Here is a 24,486-nt window from a genome sequence, read left to right on the forward strand (position 1 = left end):
ATATTGACAGAATATAGGATGATTATTTTTGTTGTGATTAAATAAACGACTGAACCAAAAGGACTAACATTTTTATGATGAACAACTGCAGATGAATTATACTTCAGGGTTGGTTCATTGTGTGCATAACTCCATCGTCCCATTGATTTGTGCTGCTCGTGTTGATCGCTATGGATGAAGATTACATTCTTATTAAGACTCAATTTACTAGGTTAATTTAAGCCTTTGCTGTAAGCTAACGCTAGCCTGATAGGTCTGACTGGGGATTTCCACTGGGCGCGTTACAGCAGCAGCATGTCTCCACCGCGGTTTTGCTGCGTCCTCTGCCCGGTGTCAATTCACACCGGGCGCGTTACAGCAGCGTCACGTTAGCTTAGTGAGCCGGTCGTATACACGCGAGATAACGAGATCACGCGATAATCCTGACCATACGGGAGACTGCAAGATCCCGTGATGAACTCTAAACTCTATTTATACAGTCTATGGATAAACTGTGTGTATAAAGTAAACAACAACAACAACAACAACCAACAGCTTACTTTGCTTCTCTGACATGAAAGATCTGTTGATCTGACCATCTATCCTTACAAAAACGATATGTTATGTCATAAATGATTGTATGATGTTCCACTTCAACAATCAGTCTCTTGTCGTCCGTGTCGCTGATCCTCTGAGACCCTTTGATTGATTGATTGCTGATCTGGTGCCCCGGTCATAACATAATGTTGATGTGAAGTAGTTTTAGGCTGCATGAACTGCGTATTGTGTTTTATTTTGAAAGCGGGCGGAAGTGTTTTACGTTGATTCTGAGTCGGACTTCCTGTCTGGTGCGATCTGCTCTGTTGAGATTTACGCGATTTGGCAGCGTCTCGCGGAGAAATAGAAGTCCTACCTAATGCTCGCGTAGAGACGATGACGCGACGCTGCAGTAACGTTACGCAGCGCGCCCGGTGGAAATGCTCTCATTGATTAGAGTGTTACCTATTTGCAACGGCGAACGCGACGCTGACGTGACGCTGCAGTAACGCGCCTGTTGGAAATCAGGCTTTACTATTTACCTAGCACAGACTACCTGGTATTGATCACATTGCAGTCAAACAAACCAAGTAAAATGAATGATACAACGCTCCGGAACCAGCTTTCCTGGCAGGGAGCTGGTTGTTTGGCTGTCGAAACACGGAGAACTAGTTCGAGATTAGGCACAGGCTTCAAACAGCCCCTCGAAAAAGGGCTATATGTACACCTTAAAATTCACTATGGCAGTGTTTTTCTGGCAAAAACAATAACGCTCTAGCATTAACAGTTAGATAGGCATTGCTGATTGATTCAAACTATCAACCGACCACCAGCCGAAGCCTATTATACTTCATACAAGGACCTTGAGGTAACTGATTGCAGGGTGAGTCTTTATACAAGTTGTGTATCTTCAACACTGTGGTGGGTTTTCACACAGACCTGCATCCTTTAGAATATGAACTGACCTGCTGCAAGCCAGATGTTTCGGGGCAAACAGGACGGTCTGCGTTGTTAGCTTTGTGCTTCATTAGCAAATGGCATTCAAGACTAGATTCACTCTGGTGCTAACTCAGTTCCCATTAACAGCAACTGCAAATAGCTTAATTCGTTGCTGCTAGTTGCCATAAGACAACCTGCATTTATGCGTCAAAACAATTAGTGTCAGTAAAACTAATTTGCGTGATCAAGTTATTATTGCATTAACTTTAACAGCCCTAATTCAGATTTATCATTCAGTTTATTGTTGTTCGGCATTCGATTTCTCTACTCATGTTACTATACGCTGTTATATAAACTATAATACAGCATGCACTTGAATGCCTACTTGTCGTTGTAGTAGTAACTCCGAGCGATGGCATGTATGGATGCTGGAATCAGAGGAAAGCCTGTAAAAGAGGAAGTTAAATTAGTCACAGTTGCAGAGTAAAGTGATTAAGTCTTGCAGTCACATTTCCTTTAAAAGTACAGTGAGCTTGAGACAATGACTTATTGTAATCCTGTACTTACAACACTGTGCAGTTGTTACAGATCAGCGTGAAAGCAAACCTTGTTTTCTCTGTTTTATTAAACTAGAATTCAGAGAGTGAAACCAACATTCCATTATTATAAGTGATCCTGACTTACCCCAGCCTAAAAGGTAGTACCACATCAGGTGCTGCTTCTCAGCGAACACGGCCACCACGATGAGAGTGTGCAGATATATTCCCTCACACAGCATCCAAAAGTAATTGCAGCCAAACAGGTAGAGGTGAATGAACTGTGACACTTTACAGCTCGTCTGGGGAGAACAAAACACACGGAAGGTTCTGTTATGCAGTACTTTCGCAGTTCAACCTCAGTTAAAAAAAGTTGTAAATCATGTGTAAAATGTGGTGTTTTTATTTCAGAAGGTGTATATACACTACAGGCCAAAAGTTTGGACACACCCATCTCATTCAATGCGTTTTTCTTTATTTTCATGACTATTTACATTGTAGATTCTCACTGAAGGCATCAAAACTATGAATAAACACATATGGAATTATGTACTTAACAAAAAAAGTGTGAAATAACTGAAAACATGTCTTGTATTTTAGATTCATCAAAGTAACCACCCTTTGCTTACTAGAATATAAGACATGTTTTCAGTTATTTCATACTTTTTTGTTAAGTACATAATTCCACATGTGTTCATTAATAGTTTTGATGAATCTACAATGTAAATAGTCATGAAAATAAAGGAAACACATTGAATGAGAAGGTGTGTCCAAACTTTTGGCCTGTACTGTATATTAACATAGAATTGTCCTTGTACTGAAATTCAATTGAATGTAGGTCGAAAAGGATTTTAAAATCACTGCAGTCTGTTTTTATCGAATTAAAAATGTAACAGCATCGCAATTTTTTTGGACTGGGTGTTGTATTGTGATTTATAACAAACATTATTACTTCTGTTTTATTCTTAATACACATTTCATTACTGTTGTTGGAGGGAGCTTTAGACTTGAGATACATTGTTGCTCATAAAATTGGAATACAATTTTTTTTCCCCCTCTATTCATGAAATGATTGTGACAATGTGATTTATTCTTGACAGATGATGTGTACATCTTCTCAAAACTTTATTCAATCAATCTCTTCCAAAGTGAGTACTGATGCATTTAAATAGGAATTAACAGAGGATTGTGTCTGAAAACAAAATTATTGCAACCTTATTGGCGACCGTGTATATGATAGAAAATACTGTCACCAGGATCAGAAATGGAACACCTCAAATTGAATTGTAAAAATAATTACAATTATAATTAATAATAATAAATATAAATAAATAAATACACAGACTCACTGGATTCCTCTGCACCAGCTCCTGGTTGTTCGCCACTGCTGTCAGCCAAATGATGGTGATCACAGAGTTGAGAACGAAAGAGAAGAAGAGGTTTTTGTGAAGTGTGATCCTTTGGCAACTCAGACTCCTGCAACAAGAGAAAGGAGACATTAGATTGCAGCTCTGCCAAGCCATGCATTCAATAGGACTGACTTATCTGTCTGTAAATCACGTTAAGATGAGGTTTGTTGACTCACTTGAAATGGAAGAATATCCCGAGGGAGATGAAGAGGGAGGTCAGTGACAGGCCATGTCCTATGAGAGCTAAGTAGAAAAGATTCATTGCAGTCTGGAAGGAAAAAAGAGACATGAATTAGATTAGCTGGGTCTCCTAATGACTCATCACGTTGTTAGACAACATTAATGTGCTCTTGAAGAGAACTCATATCCTTTACTCCTACAGTAAATCCCTTATTTATGTAGGGATGACACTGAAATCTTGTTAAAGTGTATTTTAAGTGTATTTATTATACATAGTTTGATTAGGAACTGTGTGACTGAGAACACAAATTTTGTTAGGAATATTCATGAACACCAGAAAATGTTGTAATGAGGGCCATACCGAATATTTCAGTTCATAATAATTCAGAAATATTGACGTCAGAAATCTAATCAGTAAATGGCTGAGTACATCTCTGGCTGCTTTTTCTTTTTTTTTGTGATCAAAATATACAATCAAAGTAAATGCGAAAAGCTGAGAAAATAAAAATGTGAAACAAACAAAAAGTTGTATATATGTATATATATATGTATATATATATATATATATATGTATGTATATATATATATATATATATATATATATGGGCAAAATGCGATCTTGGAATCTTCTGACAACTATTCTTTTGACCAGCGCATAGAAGAGGAAGTCTAGATGTCTATCATTATATCTAGATATCAGCTGGATACAGCAAAACCTTAGAAATATCAGCCCACACCCCCAGAGGCTATATTGTCATCTGGCTGATAGCTGCTGGGTTCTGAGATTAATATCAACCAAACTAGAGTTTCATGATTTTTGATACAGTGGAAAGACCAAGACTGTTTTGGTAAGTTTTCTTTTTTCCTGTTCAGTTTGATTGAAGTGTATTTTAAGATCAGCTAACAAGCGATTTCACTCGTCTTAGTTTGGCGAAAAACAGTAACAAAATTTAGTTTCATGAACCTGGGAGGGGTGGGTGGGTAAAGGGAAGTGAATACTACTTGTTGTATTACTGTATTTGACTTGTTTCATGCCCTTATCTTTTGAAAATAAAAATAATTGATCGCAAAGAAAAATTTAGTTTCATGACCGCTCCCAGTTTCAACACATTTTATAAAATACAATGACAGACACTCAACAGTTCATTACAAAAACCTCAGTCAAAGCTTTGGAATGTAGAAAAATGTAATTCTGCACAGCCAAGTTATTAAGTGCCACCCCACTGACCAACACTTCCCCACTCACTGACACTTTGTACCATTACGGAGGTACAATATATACAGTACAGATTTCCATTTTCTCTTAATATTATAATCCCCAGATGATGAATATTAATGTTTTATCCCCTGACCTTTCTTCCAGCAGTACTTTCAGGCCACTAGAAACTACAAATTTTATGTTATAATAAGTACCAGTACAATTGTCAGGGCACCCTGAGGCTTCCCCAAAGGACACTTTTTTTTTTTTTTTTTTTTACACATGTTTCTTTGCTTTAATGACCACATTTTTTTTCTCCTTCAGGACAAGCTGCACATTTCAGCCATGTCATTGCACACAAGCATGACACTTGTGTGCAACTGTGTTATATAGTTAAATATATGTGGACGAAATTACCATCTATTGCCACCACAAATGATGCATGTGATATGGACATTAGTGACCTTTCACTGACATCTCATCTCTGCAGATATACAGTAACTGCCCGGAGATCTATTAAAAGGTCAGCTCTAACCATGAGTCAATCCTTTATATTCTACATGCATCTAATGCTAGTTCATTAAGGGACTCACCATTCTGCCTTCTTTGGTGTGTTCATTGCAGCGGGTGTAGTTGGTCCATGTCCGGTTGCTCTCCGGATGCAGGAACCAATGACCATTGTCGGTGCAAATCTTTGTAACCATCTCTGCAGGTGGAAATTACACAAACATATGAAGTGCAACCACCTTTTGGTAATGTTTCATTATAGGGGATATTTCTTGGTATTTCTTTTTTGCAGCAAAGCTGGTGGTAAAACCAGGGGCTGAGTCAAACAGAAAATCCCCTTGGACACACAGTCAGATATTAATAAACATACTGACAGCAATAATTAGAGGCACTGAATCTAATTATACATCCGCCTATCCTGTTGAGATGTGCCGTGCTGAAGTTATCGCTCAGAATCTTTCAGCAATTAAAACTAATTTACTTTTATAAACACATGCATGAATGTAGACCACTGCAAACATGTAAACACAATTAATACATCTCTATAAAAGCTTGCATCATATGCATGTCTTTAATTACTTGTACTTGTAAAGCCTTATATTTGATGAAATTTGAAATAAAGTGTAGAATCCAGCATTATTGGAACTTAAAGCTGCATCATCTTTACTGGCCAGCAGGGGGCGACTCGACCGGTTCAAAAAAGAAGTCAGGTTGTATAAAAGTCTATGATACAATTACTGTACTTTTCAATGTTTTATTATCTCAGTTTAGATTTTCCTGATGAGTTTTTGGTAACAATCTCTAGTTTCAAGTCTTCAATACAACATGATGTTAATTTACTAAATTATGGTCAAACTTACAAAAAAAAATAGACAATAAAGCAGAATATGATTTAGGGCTAGCTACCTTGTGATTGACAAGTTACCAGAACAGTGTTGTTTTGGGTGTTGTCTGTGTAACCAAGCTAGCCAGCTAGCACTAATGTCCAAATAGGGTCACTTCTGGCTCCAAAAGAAATAAAAAAAAAAGAGTTGGTGGCTTGACAGCTAATAACTCAGATGGCAACAGCCAATATCCCTCACTTGAGTCATTAAAAAGGTAGTCAACAAACCAATGGGTGACGTTATGGTGGCTAAGTCCACCTCTTAGCTGCAGTACACTGTAAACTTGAACCAATGAAAACATATGGATATCTCGCCTCTGCTGCCTCAATTTTTAAATATTTTCATTGACCTGTCATAGTAAGGTCCCCCAAATTAATGGAAGACCAATACTAAATTGTTGGGGTACCACTTTAAAGTAAACATGCTTGGTGCAAATGCACCTCCAGAGCTACTTTAAGCCATAGGTCTTACCTGAAGGATCAAAATCCTGGAAGTAGTCGGGGCAGTGTTGCTCTGAGTTCACTCCTGCCTTAGTGTCGTCCCAACACAGCCAGCCATCCCAAGTGCGGTTACACATGGGTTCTAAATCAAAAAGAAAAAAATGTTAGGCACTATGGCGTGTCAGTAGCAATTTTCAAATTTAGAATGAATAACTTAGTACCTGTAAAAATATTTTAATTTATTTATTATATTGCAGAGGCAGTTGTACTACAACAATCAAATTATCCAGTCGAATGGACATTGTTCTACCACTCTAAGACCAAAATTACAAGCGTTGAACTTTACGAGCAGTGTGTTCCCATTACTCAGCCAAGACGCCTGTAAAGTTCAGAGACATGAAACATAACGACTTACCTTGTCTGCCCTGGGCATCGTCCTTCATTATCTTTTGATAGCACTCAAACTGTGCTGTAACTATCTTGTTCCTGGTGAGTCCCATGTCATGGTAGACGTTGGTTGGATGTTGCTGCTGAGTTTCATTTACCTCCAGGCTTGCATTCACAAAAATCTGCAAGGAAGGACAGACAAAGTGAATAAATCTTTTCAGTTCTTGTTTCAATCAAGAGAGATTTGTCCAAACAGGTTCAGGATGATATCTCACAGAGGACATGAAGACCACAGAGCAGGCAAATTCAGCAGATATAATGTTATTTTAAAGCCTATGGCCACTAAGATTCACTTTAAAAAAAAGTATTTGCGTGCAAGCATACGTCTGGACTCGATTCCAGCTGTGTATTCTGACTCCATGGGGATGTGTTAAACTAAGACGGTCCATTATATCCTACTTAGAACGCCAGGAAAGGGAGTCTAACATACACAAGCTCCCATTAAATCCATTTGTGCTCAATGGAAAATATGACATCTATGCAGAAGTATTGCCAACCAGATATGTGCAGCTTATTTATTACACAGCAGATAGTAACCTGAAGGAGCTTTTTAATCCTTCTCAAAATCCCCAACATAAACTGAAACTGACATCAATTCGTCTAAATAGGTCAAATGAAGTCACGGCTGGATAGTAAACTAGAAAAGTGCACTCAGTAGGGTGTAGATCTCCACCAGGTGTGTCTCCCTCTCCTCTCCCAAACAAAGACAAGTTGAATCTCATCATGTATCAAGTCTAACATTAGCGGATCATAATATTGATTATATATTGAGTATGCAGTTAAAACTATTTCACACCGGGCACAGAATTTTGTCTGAATATTAGCACCAACATTTATAAAAACTGATTTTACATTAAGTGTAGATCATTCGATCATTATTGGAATTTGAGGCGGGGAAAGTAAAGCCAATGCAGTAGTGCGTTTAAAACTGCATAATCTCTACTGGCCAGCAGGGGGCGACTCGACTGGTTCTAAAAAGCCAGATTGTATAAAAGTCCATGATTGAATGATTGTACTTTTTCAATGTTTTATTATCTCAGTTTGTATTGTCCTTTTGAGTTTTTGGCAATAATCTCAGATTTCAAGTCTTCAATACAGCATGAAAAAAATGATTTTGTTGATTCTTTTTAATGCTTGTACACCCCTGTAAAACACTGTGGGGGACAATTATTCAGACGGCCCTAAATTTTAACAGATTTATATGTTTGACTTATGAAGTCCCAACTGAAGCCATATCTCCAAGTCATAGCTAGCTTGCTGGTAAAATGGGGGAACAATGTGGAGAACCTTATCACTTTGGTTCAGCACCAAATATTGCAAAACAAACACCACGGTAACAACCTCAAAAAACAAAGAAAGGGTAATTAATTGGGAATTGTGGAGTGGAAAATGTCAAATTGCAACAAGACTTGTTTTTAGCCTCGTCGATTGCCAGAAACGGCTTCTGCTTTGTGATTTAGGGCAAAAATTGCGTCATTTGTCAAAGACGATATAAACCGTGAGAGGTCCTTGAGCAAGTTATAAATGTGCACACAAAATATTAGGCTGATGGTTCCAGTAGTAGTGAAATTAGAGGTTCAGAGCAAACAAGACACACACACACACACAGAGCCAAACGCATGATCCCCTCCAGACTAATGCCTGATGGAGATGACGACAGTGTTTCAAAATCTAGACACAGTTTTTTCACTCATGAACATTCGAATGTAACAAATCTGGAGATACATGGTTTCACTGGGAGAATGTAAAACATTGTCAATTGAAAAGTAGCCGAACTAAAAGTAGGAAAAAATTACAAGTATCTCCTCTTAGATTTAGTGGAGTAGAAGTAAAAAGTAGCAGAACATGGAAATACTCAGTACAAGTTCCTCAGATTTGTACTTCAGTACAGCATTTGTAATCAGTATTTATAAATAAATAAATATTTGTAATAAATCAAGTAAATCTGGTTTTAGCATTTGCTTTTCCTACCTTTGTTAGATTAGACAGCAGTATGAGTGCCACCATCCCACTCTGCCCGATGCTATCCATCTTCCTCTTGGCCATGTCAGAGCAGCTTAATGATTTCCCAGCAGCAGATCTGGAATGGAGAAGAAAAAAATGAAGCACCGTCATTAAAGTAAAATTAAATCCCTTCATAAAAGTCACTTCATAGCACTCCTTATCTCTTCCACTGTTGATAAATGTCTCACCCAGTGGCTCTAATCCACAGAAATATTCCTTCTGTATTTGCTATCACAGTCAATTAAGCTGGGAACAGACCACACAATTACTGAAACTTAGATTCAACAGCATGCACTCAACAAATTTTTTTACAGCATAGACAGATTTTTTTAAGGAAGTTCTTTTTTTCAAAAACGCAATGTCAGCAGTACAGGATCTAGTCTTTAAACGCATTCGACATTACTGTCTTTAAAAGGCTGTAGCGGCCCAGTTTTAAAGCCAGCGTAAAGATATTGGTTTCAAGCAAAACTAGACGACTAGTCGAGACGATGAAGGGAAAAACTGGCATGAACATTTTCAAAGGAGTCCCTTGGCCTCTCACTTGAAGAAATCTGACTAAAAATGTGTTATACTGGTACCCACAAGTTTAAGCTTTACAGACTTTAAACTAACCCCATGCAGTTTTAGGCAGAAACCATACAGGTTTAAGTTATTTTACCTATTGTATTTGAATATTTCTACATACTGCGGTCCCTAAACTGTCTAGGAATTATATAAATTGGGTCAATCACTGGAAAGATGACTCTTTTGAAGATTCATTGAGCCCAATTTATTTATGTGTGATGGTGTTCATCCCCATAGCAGCATTTCATCATAGTTGAGACTGCTGTGACTCACAGCCTCATGAAACTTTACAACCACTAACTAGAGACCTAGGGTATTCAGGAGATGTTTAGCTTTTCAAGGTAAATTGATAATGAGGTGGTTTCTCAGCAGTTTTGAGAACAGTAACGCTTGCTGTCCAATCACGGAAATTGCAATTATTGCAAAAATCACCAGTTTGTACGTTTTTGACAACAAATCACAGCATGGATTTTTCTAACAAATAACCATTGTTTATGACAGATTAGAAACTAGATACACACAGAGCTCCAGCAGCATCTCAAATCAATCTTCAGGTGCCCAACTTTCAGCTGGTGTAAACCACTTCTACATGACATCTACTGTTGACCTGCTATCTCCCCCTGAACATCATCCGCCCCTACCAAAAAAAGCTAAAAACTGGAATATAGTGAGTCTCTAAGGGTTAAAAATGAGATTTTATCTCCTGACTGTCAACAGCAACCGCTCTAGAGTAGTGACAACACGAATCTGACATCATCACCCTGCCTCAATAACAGGAATACACCCATATCTACGCCATCCCAAGCTGTAAGATGGTGTTAGAGGTAAATGTGCCCACAATGGTAGTATTTTGGCTTGGTGATCAAAGAACACAGCTCTGACATTATAAGCAGTTGGAATCAGCCCAACAAAAACCACATCGATCTCAGAAAGTTCCTGTTCCCTGACAGAAGTCTTGGAAGCACAGCTGAGACTTAAAGCCCCATGCTCTCACTGCCGCTGTGTGTTTTCTGAGCCCTATCTCCTCTGCACCTCATCAGAAATTCTCAAATGTGACAGCAGTTTTAAATTGGTTAGTGGGCGTGTAAAGGTGACGCTGGTGTCTCATCAAAGCAGAATCACAGACAGTCGTTTGCGGCAAAGCTGCAGGCCACTGGGATTTCATGTCACGGCTGCTGCATAGCAGATGAGACAAAATTCAAATGGAAACATATCCCCCCGGGTGTACAAATCTGCTTTGCAAAACGTTGGGTGTACTATTGTGCGGGTAGATGGTTTAAGCCTGCCTGCTGCAGCTAATGTTCAACTATCAGAGAGGTACAGGTTTGCAACTGCTCCAGTTGTTTTTGTTCAGACTCTGGAGGCTCTGTGTGCCACATACACTGAAGCATGTTCTCCTTTTGGTTTGAGTTTGAAGCTTATAATGGTAGCTTTCTTCCTGGGTCCTCTGTAACACGTCTCTTAACATTTATTTTCTGCTTTTTTATTCTTTTTTTTGTCTTATTTATCGCAGCACGAGTCAATGATTCATACTTGCACGCGAGATCACCAGAAACAGCTTGATAGCATTGTTAAAACACCTGATACAAATCACAGATTATACTGGCAGCATCACTTTCATTTTGAAACAATATAAGTATTTTGCTTCCAGCAGCTGAGAAACAACAGGAGATAGGAGGGACGGCAGAGACGGAGAGAGAACCTGAACCCAGGATGGCCTTTGGGAGTGAATTGTATCTTATTCAGAAGCGAAATTGAATAACGGCTTTCATACCCCAAAGGAACTAGGTCATCACTTTTATTTGGAACATCTCAAGTCAATTAAGTTTGGTGTAACCGAACAGCTGAACAAACTCTGAAAGAGGGAAAAACGAAAATGCATTCAAGAGGCGAATATTCACAAGATGCGGGGCTTTTAAATGTAATCTAGGGCTGGGCGATATGGCCCAAAAATACAATCTCCAATTTTTTCAAAAACACACTCGAATTCTGATTTTAATCTTTTTTTTCTTTCTTAAAAACAAACTAGAAAAGTGGTAGTAGTAGAATTATTTAAAATGTGGGACTTTATTTTGCCAATGCTCAAAATCAATACAGTAAAAATGTTTAATTAGTCTGTATGTAGTCCACCTCAATTAAAATTCTCTGCAAACCAAAATAACAAAACAAAGTCAGTTCCCTCGCTCCTTTGTGGGATTTCCTAATTTAGAAGTGACACATGTAACATGTTTTACATTTCCTCTGAACATAATTCAAATATGTGTAAGCTATGTTATACTAGTATTACTGTGGGAGTAGTAGTATAAGAGGTTGTAACATACAAAACATTATTTTAGTTTACATTACATTATATTACTGCAATCCATTTAATTGTGAGTGAATTCAAGTTGGGCTTTTATTGTAAAGGGTATTAATGGAAGAAGTGAAGCTCTATCCACTGATAATGGTGTAGCAGGAGTTAATTTAGTTTGTCAACCATCTTGGTTTCATGCTGGTAACAGACTGCAGAGTCTTTGTGTTTTGATTAATATTGAATATAATTTATATCAGTACATGCACAACCTTCAGCGACATTAGTATTTTGTATAAAATGGGTGTTAATACCTTATTAAAGCCTATTATTAAAACTAATGGGAATCTTTCCCATTAAATCTAAATCTTTAAAGGTTGAAATGTACTGTATGTTGAAATGTATTTTCTCATTTAATTAAAAAGTAACTAGCAATATGAACATGACAGATTCAAATGAAAATACATGTTTTCAGCTATATATTGACTCCATTTACATGTAACTTATAGTAAGACAATGGGAACAGATTTTCTGAGGAATGTGAGTTATTATATTGGATCAATTTACCAAGATATCTCAATATATACGATTATACAACTTCAGCTGCTAAAAACTCAGATATTCACTGTTTGGTTTCCAAAACAAACACATCTAGTGCAGTCTTTAAACACACTGAAGGAGAAGGCAAAAGGAGGCAAAAGGAGGCAATGGGTTCTCCCCCGAGCTGCAGCACTTTTGTGCATGTCGTCCCCGCTCTCTCTCTCCTCCCTTCCTGTCTATCTCCAGCTGTACTTTCTAATAAAGGCGCAAAAACAACAGCAAAATAGGTGAAGCAGGAGGCTGTCAGACAGTACATCACTGAGAGATTTGACCCAGTTGATTCCTACAAGTGCAGCTCTGTCACCAGAGGGACTGGCCCTGTGCCTCCTGAAGTCTGCTCAGAGTTAAAACTGCATTACCCCGGGGAGAGGAGGGGAGGAGGAGGGGCTTACTGAAAGTGGGATTGTAAAACATTATGGTGATGTGCAAATTAGAAACAGCCAGGAAAAGATCAGCTGCTCTGTCACACATGCGTGCAAACACACAGAAAAGCACGCACAGACAGACACACACACACAGTGCTCTGCTTTTCCAAGTTCCCCAGCTGTTTCTTGGCAAAGGCTCTTTTTCATACATTAGCAGAGGGATACAGAGGACACATCTTGTCAGATGGCTACACAGAACAGACGCTGCAGAAGGCTTTCCCAATAGCTGCGTGAATATTGCTTCAAGCTTGTTGTGATCTGTTTCTTATCCCATTTTTCTTTGGCTATGGCTTGTTTTTTCAGTGGACAGTACCGTTTAATAACTAATCCTAAAGGTAGTAGTGAAGAAATCACCCTGACCCCTCCTATCTAAATGGAATCTATTTGTCATGGTGGAAATTTCCAGCTTGACATTTTGCTCACTACTGCCATAAATACCGTGTTTATAATGGAAATAAAGAAAAATGTTTCAACAGATGGTATTAAACAGCCAATATGGAAGCACATGATCAACTCAACAAGGGTGAATGGATGATAATACTTTGGGTAAGGAACTCTTAAAGGCACATTAGTCCTTTAAGTGGTTCTGAAAACATCTTTCAAATAGCTAGTCCTTATTTAAACCAAATGACAACTGTATTACACATGACAATATGGTTTTAATTCTATGTGTCCCAAACCAACCCTGACTGCCACTGTGATACAGTATGGAATTCATTTATAATAACCATTCATGTTCATTGGCAACATTTCTTTCCACTAATAAAAAAACAAACAAGGAAACCATACTGTACTGATGTAATCTCTAGTGATCACCACATGAAGCTTCATGAAGCTTTGTGGGTCATTTTTTCTGATTTCTGACTAGTTCGTGCTCTCTGTTCAACAAAGGCTTGAAAGCACAACAATGTCTTGCGTCTTTTTCTTTAAAACAAGAGCACCATCTCATGGGATCAACAAATACAACTAGTGGTTCATGAAGCTTCATGTGGACACCACTAATAGTCTTCCATGACCTTACCTGTCACCCATAATTGTTTTCAGAGTATAGTTATACATCAGTAGCAGTGTGCTGGAGTCCATATAAAGAAAAGATTGAACAGACAAATGATGGTCCATGAAACCAAAAACCTTGAAAACATCATTTACTTCATGAAAACTTTGCTAATTCCAGCTCTGAGCTAAGAGAGCAACCTCTACAGAGGCCCAACACTTGATTATTGATCTGTTTGGGTCAACTTCATCCAACCACAAAACGGTGCGAACTGTGGGTGGTCCACTATTGTCTGTAGTACTTCAGAGTGTTTCACAGAAGTGGTTAGTCATGTACACTTTGCACAAGAGCTGACGTCACCTAATACATCCGCCAGCGAGCAGAAAGATACCTGGAAAAACAGTCTATGCATAACAGCTGTTGTCTTCTCGGCCAGTGCCAGAGCTCAGCCTGTACTTATCAACTCCCACTGTCCCTGCAGAGATGTTGCACTGTGCTGTAAACATCCTTCTGCCCTAACAGGATGTTTGGCGCCCCATACTCTAAGTTCCGCTCAGTGGCATTCGGATGTCCATTAGGCTGGTGAGGTCCCATAACATCATTACTGCTCTATTCTATAGCAGGATACAGGCTTAACTAGAGAGGGGGAGCAGCCAGCCGAACTGATTGAGTCCCTGCATGCAGAGGCACTAACAATCAATTTGTGAACTGTGTGCTTTCTTTTCCCCATGTCTCTGGTATTATTGTTCATATTGTCACAAATGCCACAAACAAATATTCCTTTAAATGTACTGCAAATGGCAAATAAAGTACATGGTAAATGCACTACACTTATATAGCTTTTCTAGTCTTAACGACCACTCCAAGTGTTTTGACACTACAGATGGTAGAGGTTGGGGGAAAAAATCTATACAGCATAGTATCGTGATATTTTGTGTGGCAATATTATATCAATTCATTGCCGCCAAGTATCAATATTTAGCGTTCCAATGGCCAGCCATTTTTTTTTTTTTTTTTCAGGCTCACTTTAAGGAATATACTGGAGATACTGGTATCATATGAAACTAAAAGATCTATGGAATCTATAGGCACCATGTGCGTCAGGAAGTTGTCGAAATAACGTTGCAAAGTTAGGATATTTTTTTGATGTTTCATTCAAAAAAATGCAGAGCTGTGAAGCTTACATTTGAGGAAAGTTTGAGGATTTAACCACCAACCTTCTTATCAGTGGGCAACCATCACAGTGTGACAAGTATGCATGGTAATTCATCTTTTAAGGTGGTATTTAACATGTCTACTGCTCCATACTCCTGTAATAGTGGAAGTGCCCTCTAGCAATTGAACTCGGGGCTAAGACAATCTCAACTGATACTGCATGCTGAAAATAGATGCTGCACTCTTGCACGCCAATGTTTGCTTGATACTGTTATCAGTCTTTGAAAGCCAAACACAAAACTGGTCACTGGGGTAATAAAAAGAGCAAGTGTGCTTTCTCCATCCGTTTTCAAATATAATTTCAGGGATCTTTGATTCAGGGTCCAAGCACAGTTTTATTTATATAAGCATGTAGCATTTATATTTCCAGACAGACTGCACCTGCAAAAGAAGTGAGATCTAGATTTCTTCATTAAGATATACTATAGGAACACATTTAAAAAGGATGGGGCAGTATAACCATGCCATGGTAAAATGTGGCCACCATTTCCAATGCAGGAGCTATTCAGTGCAATATTCTTGCATGATCATAGAATTCTCACGCAATCTCGTAATTTTTTCTCCTCTGACTGAATTAATGTTGGCGTTCATGGTTTCCATTTAACTGACTAAACGATTGAATTGTCGAGAATCTAACCAATCCAATTAAGTAGCATGTCCATACTGACAAAGGTTTACATTTGATTGTGTGATCTCAGCAGTTTAGGCTACATAACCACTGAGCTAGGTTTAAGGCAAAAAAAAAAAAAACCCTCCTGGTTAGGCGTTATAAAAGACAGTTAAAACAGTAAATAAATGTATGTAAATACCGGAAGTGAAGTAGCTACGAGGGTGATGTGAGCCACGGAAGTTACGCAAGAAATGTAAATAGTCATTTACTTTTGTTTTCACACAGGACACGAAGTGTGATATCCACCATTTAAACTCTGCATCGCCGTTGATCATTACTACTACGAGAACAGTCTAAAATGTAGATGCGAGTCGTATTTTGCTGTACGTACACACAGCTTTAGGGATTTTTAGGGATATGTTTATGTTAAAAAGTACTAAAACTCCAGAAAAAAAGCCCCAGAAAAGCAGTATGTGTTTGGCTGTAACAAATAGTGACAGCCCTAACACTGAGTTGTTCAGTAGCTGGGAAACTGTCCAGTACCTAAGGTCTACAGCTGGTGAATGAATGGAAGGGGAAGAATATCTTGGCAAGTTGAGCTGGAACAGGGGTCGATGATGGAAGTCACATTCCAACCAAAGCCAAGCATGGCCGCAACATACATCTCTAAAACACTGAGCTACTGAAACATGTCACGTCTCAAGAAGGAACTCCACAATGATCGACTGGATAAAACGTGCTTATATAAAAATGTACACCACCCCTTTGTCAGTAATATGAGATATTTCATAATCCCCTCTAGTGTGCTGCAGCCCAGCATATGGATTTCTTAGTGATAGTTTCATTGTCTGCCCCATGCTGGAAGCATAAAGACAGTGTTTGATGCCGTGTTTACTCAGACACTAATGAGCTGCCTTACATGTAGCACGTGCAACACGTGTCTCAGTTAGGTCTGAGTCTTTATCAGCTGGGCTTACATTACCCTAACATCAAACCCGTTTGTGGGGAAACAGCTTGAGGAGTGCAGGTGTTAGTGCTGCACATTATGAGTAATAAGTAATGAGCAACAGCAGCATCCAGTGAATTTTCTGCACATACAGTATATGTTTGCCTTTAAGATCAGTAAAAAACCTCTCTGATTTTCTCATGTTTCTCATGATTTTAAATGTGTTTCCTTGCATGTATGTTTACTTATTCTCTGATCAAATGTCTTACCTGGATATAATCTCTTTTTTAGTTGACGAAAATGGCAATAAATCAGGAGTGATCCGGATAAGAAAGTCTAAACATGGACACGGAGGAAGGAATTGGTTCCATCCAGCTTTTCCCACTGTTTTCTGTCATTTTGTGAGTACAAAGAGAGCTCATGCTTGGATAAAGTGGACATGAGATTTATGAAACAGGAAATTCTATAAAAACCCCATAGCTGTCTCCCCGTAGATGTTGGGCACTTGGACATGAGACCCAGGAGAAGAAGCTTTTAAGACAAACCTGGGAACTGTCTCTTCTCTTCTCAATCAACAAGACCAAATATAGCTGATGGACATTTCCTCTGGGATTCAGATAATCTCTCCCATGTGACTGAAAAAAGGTCTGAATTAGAGTTTAACATCTCACCAAGCCTAGGACATTAGAGCAAATCTCATGCAAACCTCCGTGTTGCCAAGGGCACCACCAGATGTCAGAGAAAACAATAACAATCCCACACAGATGTGAGGGAGGAGACCTCTTTGTTTCATGAAAAGACCTCCTCAACTCTCAGTCCACCCGCCCTGACTGATGCACGCAATATTCCTTGCATTAACATGGCAATAGGGAGGTTGTGCTGCAGCGGCCGCACTGAAGATAACCCAGATGCCGAAACATTCGTTATTGCTTTTACGCCCTCATTGCAAACATGCCAACATGCAACAAGCATATGGATCAACTTACAACTAGGGTGCTGAAAAGAGGGAAAGACTGCATTCTGACATGTAACTCATAGGAGAAATAAAAAAGGAGAGGCTCATACTGGTGCTAAATGTTGTTTGCTCATGTCAGATGTTAGATATGCAACAATTCACCGTGGTCATTTAAGCCCTTGGGGCTATACTGTTAAAGGACTGATGATGCAGTACAGTATTCCAAGAAATTATGAATATTGAAAGATTCTGTCACACACAATCTTCATCCAAGGCCAATGTTCAGTGAGCAGAACATAGTGTGCTCTTTTTATAGCTGGCTTTAGTAAAGAGAGGGTTGGTGGCGATGGAATTCCCGTCCCTCTGAAAGCCAACCATTAATGTGTAAAAGTTTTGTTTTTAACATTACCAACAGTCAGTGCATCTATTGAATGTAAATTTGAATTTTGCATCATCAAATACCAGTGTTCTGTCTGTCCAATGGTTAGACTACCAGAAGTACAACAAATGTCTTTGTGGCTTAAAGATTCATCTGAATATCATGTGACAGGATTATGAATCAGTGTGGCTACATTTGGCTTGAACTTTAAGGCTGCAATAATTTGTTTTTAGTAACTTGGGGGCAACAAGCTGAAAACACATACTTGACATATTATCACCTTAAAGCTAGAATGTGGGACTTTTCTGTACAACAATGCTCCTGGGGGCTTGGGTAATCCACAAATGGGCAATGAGGTGGAGCCTTGGGGAGCTAAGGTGAATAAGGCCTGGTTGCTGAAGTATGCAAACTGTGACGGCATCCACCCGTCACTCAAAGTGGCCGCTTGCTTTATTATGCATAACTTTAAGCCTTAATATAAAAACAACATGTGCGTTAAAAAAAAACTTATAAAGTTGTCATGAATGGGCTATTTAGCTATGCAGATAGGGTTGCAAAATTCTGTGAATTTTCGAAGTTGGAAACTTTCCATGGGAATTAACAGGAATTAATGGGAACAAAAGGGAATAAACAGGGAATTTACAAAATTTAAGGTTGGCCCTTCACAGGGAACTTAAATATCATTTGAGAAAATATATTTTAGCATAATCTTGACTAAAACAACCAGATTTCATGCCAGTACACTTGAATATCTGCTATTCCTCAATCACATGCACACAGCATGCTAATTACTGCAGGGCTACTGAGGCCACACCCCCTACAAGCACTGTGCATTCCTCCATCACATTCACATGTTGAATGGGACTTTTTTGGAGGGAAAGGGGCTCTTTGCATTAAACATTTTTTGGGGAGGGGGGCATTTTACTTAATTTTTGAATGGGTCGGGGGAATGAGTAATTCTAACTCAACATACATGTTTTTGTTGTTCAATGAAAGAACTGATTGTTCAATAAAATAATTAATTTTAATTTGATTGAAGTTATTCTTACAAATAAATCTGTTGAAATGTTATGTTTTTCTGATTTGGAATATTTCCAAAATTTCCAAGCTTAAGTTCCCATGCAAAGTCTCTGAAAATTTACCAGAAAATGTACACCCCTTTGCAACCCTATACAGACATAGGGGTCTATGGAGATTGACTTGGTTTTGGAGCCAGCCTCAAGTGATTAGAGGAAGTTTTTTTGTTTGATGTTGACACTTTGTTTTTCAGCCGTGGGGGTTGCCGCTTGAGCTTAACATGTTAGCAAACAGCCAACACTTTCCCCATCCAGCTGATACAGAGCAACATTAGCATTCATTTGGAGTGAGATTTCTGTCTTCTTCGCGAGTCGAATATGTACTCTCCTTTGGATTCTGTTTCAGTCTCTGCTCCGCTTTGTTCAGCAGCTATAGTTGCTAAGTGTGTCCATCTGCTCAGCAGGAGGTGGTACAGTGTGGGTTTATCGGGAGCTGTTGTGCTGAAGGAAGAAAGAAAGAAGAAACAATGCTAAAATGTTCTGAAGAACTGAGGGAAACTGCAGAGTTGGTTGATAATTATCTATGGGTTGATCACTACAAGTGACACATGACACACGACTTAAACCCATCAAAACATCCAGAATTGCAGCTCTAAAACTATTGTCAACTGGTCACGTTATGACATATTGATCTGAATAGGCTCGTGACTAATGAAATCTCTTGCATTTCACTGATTTATATTCGCTAATTAATATGTTTTAAATATGTTGACACATTCTGCAGTGAGAGCTCAGTCCATGAAGAGCTCCTGCCAATTTTGGAAAAAAGGAAAAACACTGTATGAGGGTAAATAAAGTGTTTTAAAATAGAAAAAAAACATCACAGGGGAAATGGCTCCTCTAAATAGAACTCCTGCTGAAGGTGAATATGAAGCTTCATGAACATCCTATATCGTTTCACACCCTTACCACATACAGTATGTACAAGACAAGCAAAAATTTAATGTAAATGCACTTTCAAGCATGCATAAAAAAGGCAGTAATACAGGTGAGTCATACTGTGCTGGATGTCAAGTATGTGTCGACTTGAAAAAAGGTCTGCCAGTTTAATTTGAGTTTTAAAACATCATGTAGCAGCTAACACAGTCCCAATGGTGCCAAATATTTAGTGTCTGAACTCTACAGTAGGTACATGAGTCACAAATCTACAGCTATTCCATGCAGTGAGGGGAGCAGTATGAAAATCTGCCAAATACAGCAGCATTACCAAACAGCTTACTGACGGAGATTTATTGTATGAAGATGACTGTTTAACACCACAAAACTGTGTTCTCAGAGCTGAACACCTGCTGTGACTACTGTTGCCTCATGATTGTTCCATCATCCAAAATGCTAATCAAAAAGAGCCCCTGTGAAGCTAATTATGGGCTTTCCCCGGTTTTCAACAAAATAACCAAGAAATACACTTGCTGCATAGTAAAATGCAACTTGAGCCAACAGTTGAATAGCTTAGCTTAGCATAAAGACAGGAAATGGGGAAAAACACTTAGCCTGACTCAAGTGTTTGAGTATTACAAATTTAACTAACTCGTATACTGTACTTAAGTACAGTTCTAACTAGAGCTGTGAATTGTCAAGAATCTTGCAATACAGCACATATCATGATACAGGGGTTACAATATAATACAATGCTATACTGTAAGCAAGACAATGTATTGTGATTGGTTTTTCCTAAAATAAAATAAAAAGTTTAACAAACACAAGTTTGTAGTTGATGATACAAATTGATGGTTATGTTAGAATAACAGTTTGAGCACCAACTCTCTGTTATTGCATAAAACAGCTAAAAAAGTAAACTCTGGAAATTTTGTCAATATCTATGTTGTATCTTTGTTTTTTTCCAACCCCATTAATTAACTTACCACCCCTCAGATTTAGATCCTTTCGAGTGGACCTGACGTCTAGTTGAGAACCACCAGACTGATCTAAAGAACTCTACATAAGAATTGTCTCTACTTGGACGACTTACAACAGTCAATCAATAAGCAATCTCAGAATCTATTAGCTACTGGTCTTACGATGATTTAGTCCCTGGAGGCACTGGTAAATGTTTCTATGATTCAGATGTTGACAGAAGATATCCGGATAATGGCTATCCAGACCACAGTTTCCTCTTCTGTGCACCGGTCATTGTTATATCGCTGATTAGCAACTTGAGATGCAAGAATTGAGTTGGAGTTGAGAGATGACATCTTTGATCGTCTTTGACCTAATTGTAAAAAAAAATAACCAAAGCCTTCTTACATGATTGGTCGATACTATTTGGACTAACTGACAGACACCAAAACACTTCCAGTACCAAAATCTGGAATTGTTACCTCCAGATTCTGCATCTCTAGATATGCAGATATCTATTAATAGAGATTAATCAGTAAGTAATCATGAAGTAGACCAAAATGTGACTGACAATACTTTCACTTACATATTATTATAAATGCAGCTTCTTAACTTATAATTAAGTATTTTCTCACATTATGATATACCTGTGTAAAGAATCTGAGTAGCCTACTTCTGTCACCATTGCCTGGCAGCCATGGCCACTGCCAAAAAGGTAACAAAATCCCCTCGCCAGCGCCTCTAAAGCTCTAAACACATTATGACCGGTTGCTTAATCCAGACCAAAATACAAAAACAACAATTTGCTATAGTCCAGCACATGACTCTGTAAGCTACAACTTAATGTGTTTGCCCTTTGGGTTTTGTACAGATTAAACGAGACATAAAATGCTATTAATGAGCTTTAAAGGTGATTGTAGGCAGATTATGTTTCTGTATCTTTGGACAGATACAGGCAAGCTGTTTTCCTCTGTTTTTATGACCCGACGTAAGTTTCTTGATTAACCTACCAGTATATCAGGCCTGTATGTATTAGCAAAGGTGGTGGTGGCATGGAAGCTCAGTAGTGTACTGCTGTGGAAGCCACAGCCGTTCAGATCTGTGACTGAAAGTCACAAAATTCCACAAACAAATTTAAAATATCGAGGCAGGCATAATGGTACACCAGTAACTCCTGTGTTCTGCAAGCTAAAATGACTGTTCTGTTAGCTTTGAAGAGAGCAGTATGTGCAGCTGTGGACAGGAAAACATAGTTAGCCAAATATCAGTTGTTTTTTTTAAATATATTTTTTGGGCATTTTACAGCTTTATTGATAGAGAGATATTCAGATTGAAAGGGGGATACAGAGGGGAAGACCTCTATGGCAGGGGTGTCAAACCCTGGCCCGCGGGCCAAGTTTGGCCATTTACCGCTAATACTACAAATCCCACAATGCCCTGCTGTTGTTTTAGCACGTCAATCGGGACAGGACCCAGAAACGCGTTCCTCTGTGACAGTCGTCATAGCAACCTCAAGCTAGAGCTGTCTCCGAGCTACCCCTTCCCAAAAATGGCGAAAAGAAAGGCAGAAAACAGGAGCTTTTTGGACAGGTGGGAGGCAGAATATCTGTTTACATATGTAAAAGACAGACCGGTTTGTCTTGTATGTGGAGCCAATGTGGCTATAACTAAGGAGTACAACATTAGACGACACTTTGAAACAAAACACCACGACAAGTACAAGGACATGGACATAACTGAAAGAAGCAAGAAAGTAGATTGATTGTTGATGTTTTTTATTTGAAATTTGATTTTGCATGTCTGCACTGTTTAGTTATATATTGTATGTTTATAAGCGTTGCTGGTTCCATATTTAACGTTAAAGCAAAACATGTTTGGTATACACTACCGGTCAAAAGTTTTAGAACACCCCAATTTTTCCAGTTTTTTATTGAAATTCAAGCAGTTCAAGTCAAATGAACAGCTTGAAAGGGTACAAAGGTAAGTGTTGAACTGCCAGAGGTAAATAAAAAAAGGTAAGCTTAACCAAAACTGAAAAATAATATACATTTCAGAATTATACAAGAAGGCCTTTTTCAGGGAACAAGAAATGGGTTAACATCTTAACTCTATGGAGTCTCGGGCTATTTTGTCCATTTTTTTATTCTTTTCATGTCTTTTTAAGTCATTTTGTGTCTTTTGGTGTCCTTTTATGGTCATTTTGTGTCTTTTTTTTGGTCATTTTGTGTCTTTTTTAAGTCATTTTGTGTCTTTTGGTGTCTTTTTATGGTCATTTTGTGTCATTTTTTGGTCATTTTGTGTCTTTTTTTAGTCCTTTAGTCCAACATAAAATGTGATTTTGAATCTTTTTTTTACTTTCAAAACACTATCATGCTCAATAAAGAATTTTAAATGTTGCAAACATGCATTAATTTTAGAGTACACTGAGACATTAAACTGCATCATTTTCAATTAAATTCTGGAAAAGTTGTGTTCTAAAACTTTTGACCAGTAGTGTATATTAAAAGGTTAATTTGTTCAATGTTGGCCCACAATTTTATTCAAGTTTTAAATTTTGGCCCATTGTGTATTTGAGTTTGACACCCCTGCTCTATGGCATGCGCTCTACCAGGTGTGCCACCAGAGATGCCCTGCCCAAATATCAGGTTAAGTGTACACCAAGCCACTAGATTTATTTTGACAAAAAAAGCTACCTCACAGAAGCTGACTTACTGGGCTACCACTCCTTCAATCTGTTAATATGTTTGTGTGAGACTTTTAGTTTCTGATCTGAACTAACGTGGTGTCCACAGTAGTATATTCTGTACCCTGATATCCAAACTTGGCCAAGCTATCAATGACTCAGGTAGTGCTAGCATTCACATTATTCAACCTTATTGATTGGGTTACTGTGGTAACCTACGTCACTGCTGTTTGCAAAGGATGATTTTAATGCCATGCCATCCTTATTATTTGGGCATGACACATACCACGTTCGTCTAACTTTTTAAAGGAGGTTAGGAGTACTAGAGGTCTTACCATTGAAAAAGGATCCTATTCCAGAGGCATCTAGTCTACGCAAAGGAAAAAATAGTACAAATACCTAGATAAAAATACACTGGTTAAAAATAAAGCCGACTCCATCATGCATTGCACCTGCATAGCTGTGAGTAATTCTCCTTGGTGTTAATGTCAATGTTTTGATTCTGCTCTAGGGCTTCTAGGCAGTGTTAAAAATAGCCTAACCTGCCGGGCATGTACTCACTGTTACACCTGAGGCACACAGTACAGTCTGGTGGGAGTGTGGCTAATTCCACCCATTTCTTTCCACTACAAGGCTACATTTTCATGGGTCACTGCATTTTCTTTGTGGAGTGGTTAAAGTGCACTGACAGGCTGACAGCTTTCCACAATAGCTGAATAGCTTTCTTCCTTTTTGTTCCTTCCTGTGTGATATTTCTGCATCCTAATTGGCTATTGATTTTGACAGATTTTTAGTTTGATGGCTGTGTTTGTTGCAGCCATTAGTAGTCATTAAACTGGCACACAGCCCGAAT

General features: G+C 38.5%; 1 protein-coding gene across 3 annotated transcripts in view; it reads right to left on the bottom strand.

The window, feature by feature from the left end:
- Positions 1-24,486, bottom strand: part of LOC131978962 (calcitonin gene-related peptide type 1 receptor) — a 43,309-nt gene that overhangs the window by 9,275 nt on the left and 9,548 nt on the right. For all 3 annotated transcript variants that reach the window (XR_009395017.1, XM_059342812.1, XM_059342811.1), the window contains exons 2-9: positions 9,028-9,136; positions 7,025-7,178; positions 6,641-6,751; positions 5,372-5,484; positions 3,577-3,668; positions 3,341-3,467; positions 2,140-2,293; positions 1,841-1,901 (exon numbers count right to left, since the gene is read on the bottom strand). Coding sequence is in view for 2 of the 3 variants with exons in the window: in XM_059342811.1 (XP_059198794.1) it covers positions 1,841-1,901; positions 2,140-2,293; positions 3,341-3,467; positions 3,577-3,668; positions 5,372-5,484; positions 6,641-6,751; positions 7,025-7,178; positions 9,028-9,136 (921 nt within the window). In the remaining variant the exon portion in view is untranslated. The remainder of the gene's footprint in view (positions 1-1,840; positions 1,902-2,139; positions 2,294-3,340; positions 3,468-3,576; positions 3,669-5,371; positions 5,485-6,640; positions 6,752-7,024; positions 7,179-9,027; positions 9,137-24,486) is intronic.

The sequence above is a fragment of the Centropristis striata genome, chromosome 10 (genome assembly GCF_030273125.1).
Source record: "Centropristis striata isolate RG_2023a ecotype Rhode Island chromosome 10, C.striata_1.0, whole genome shotgun sequence".
Classification (NCBI taxonomy): Eukaryota; Metazoa; Chordata; class Actinopteri; order Perciformes; family Serranidae; genus Centropristis; species Centropristis striata.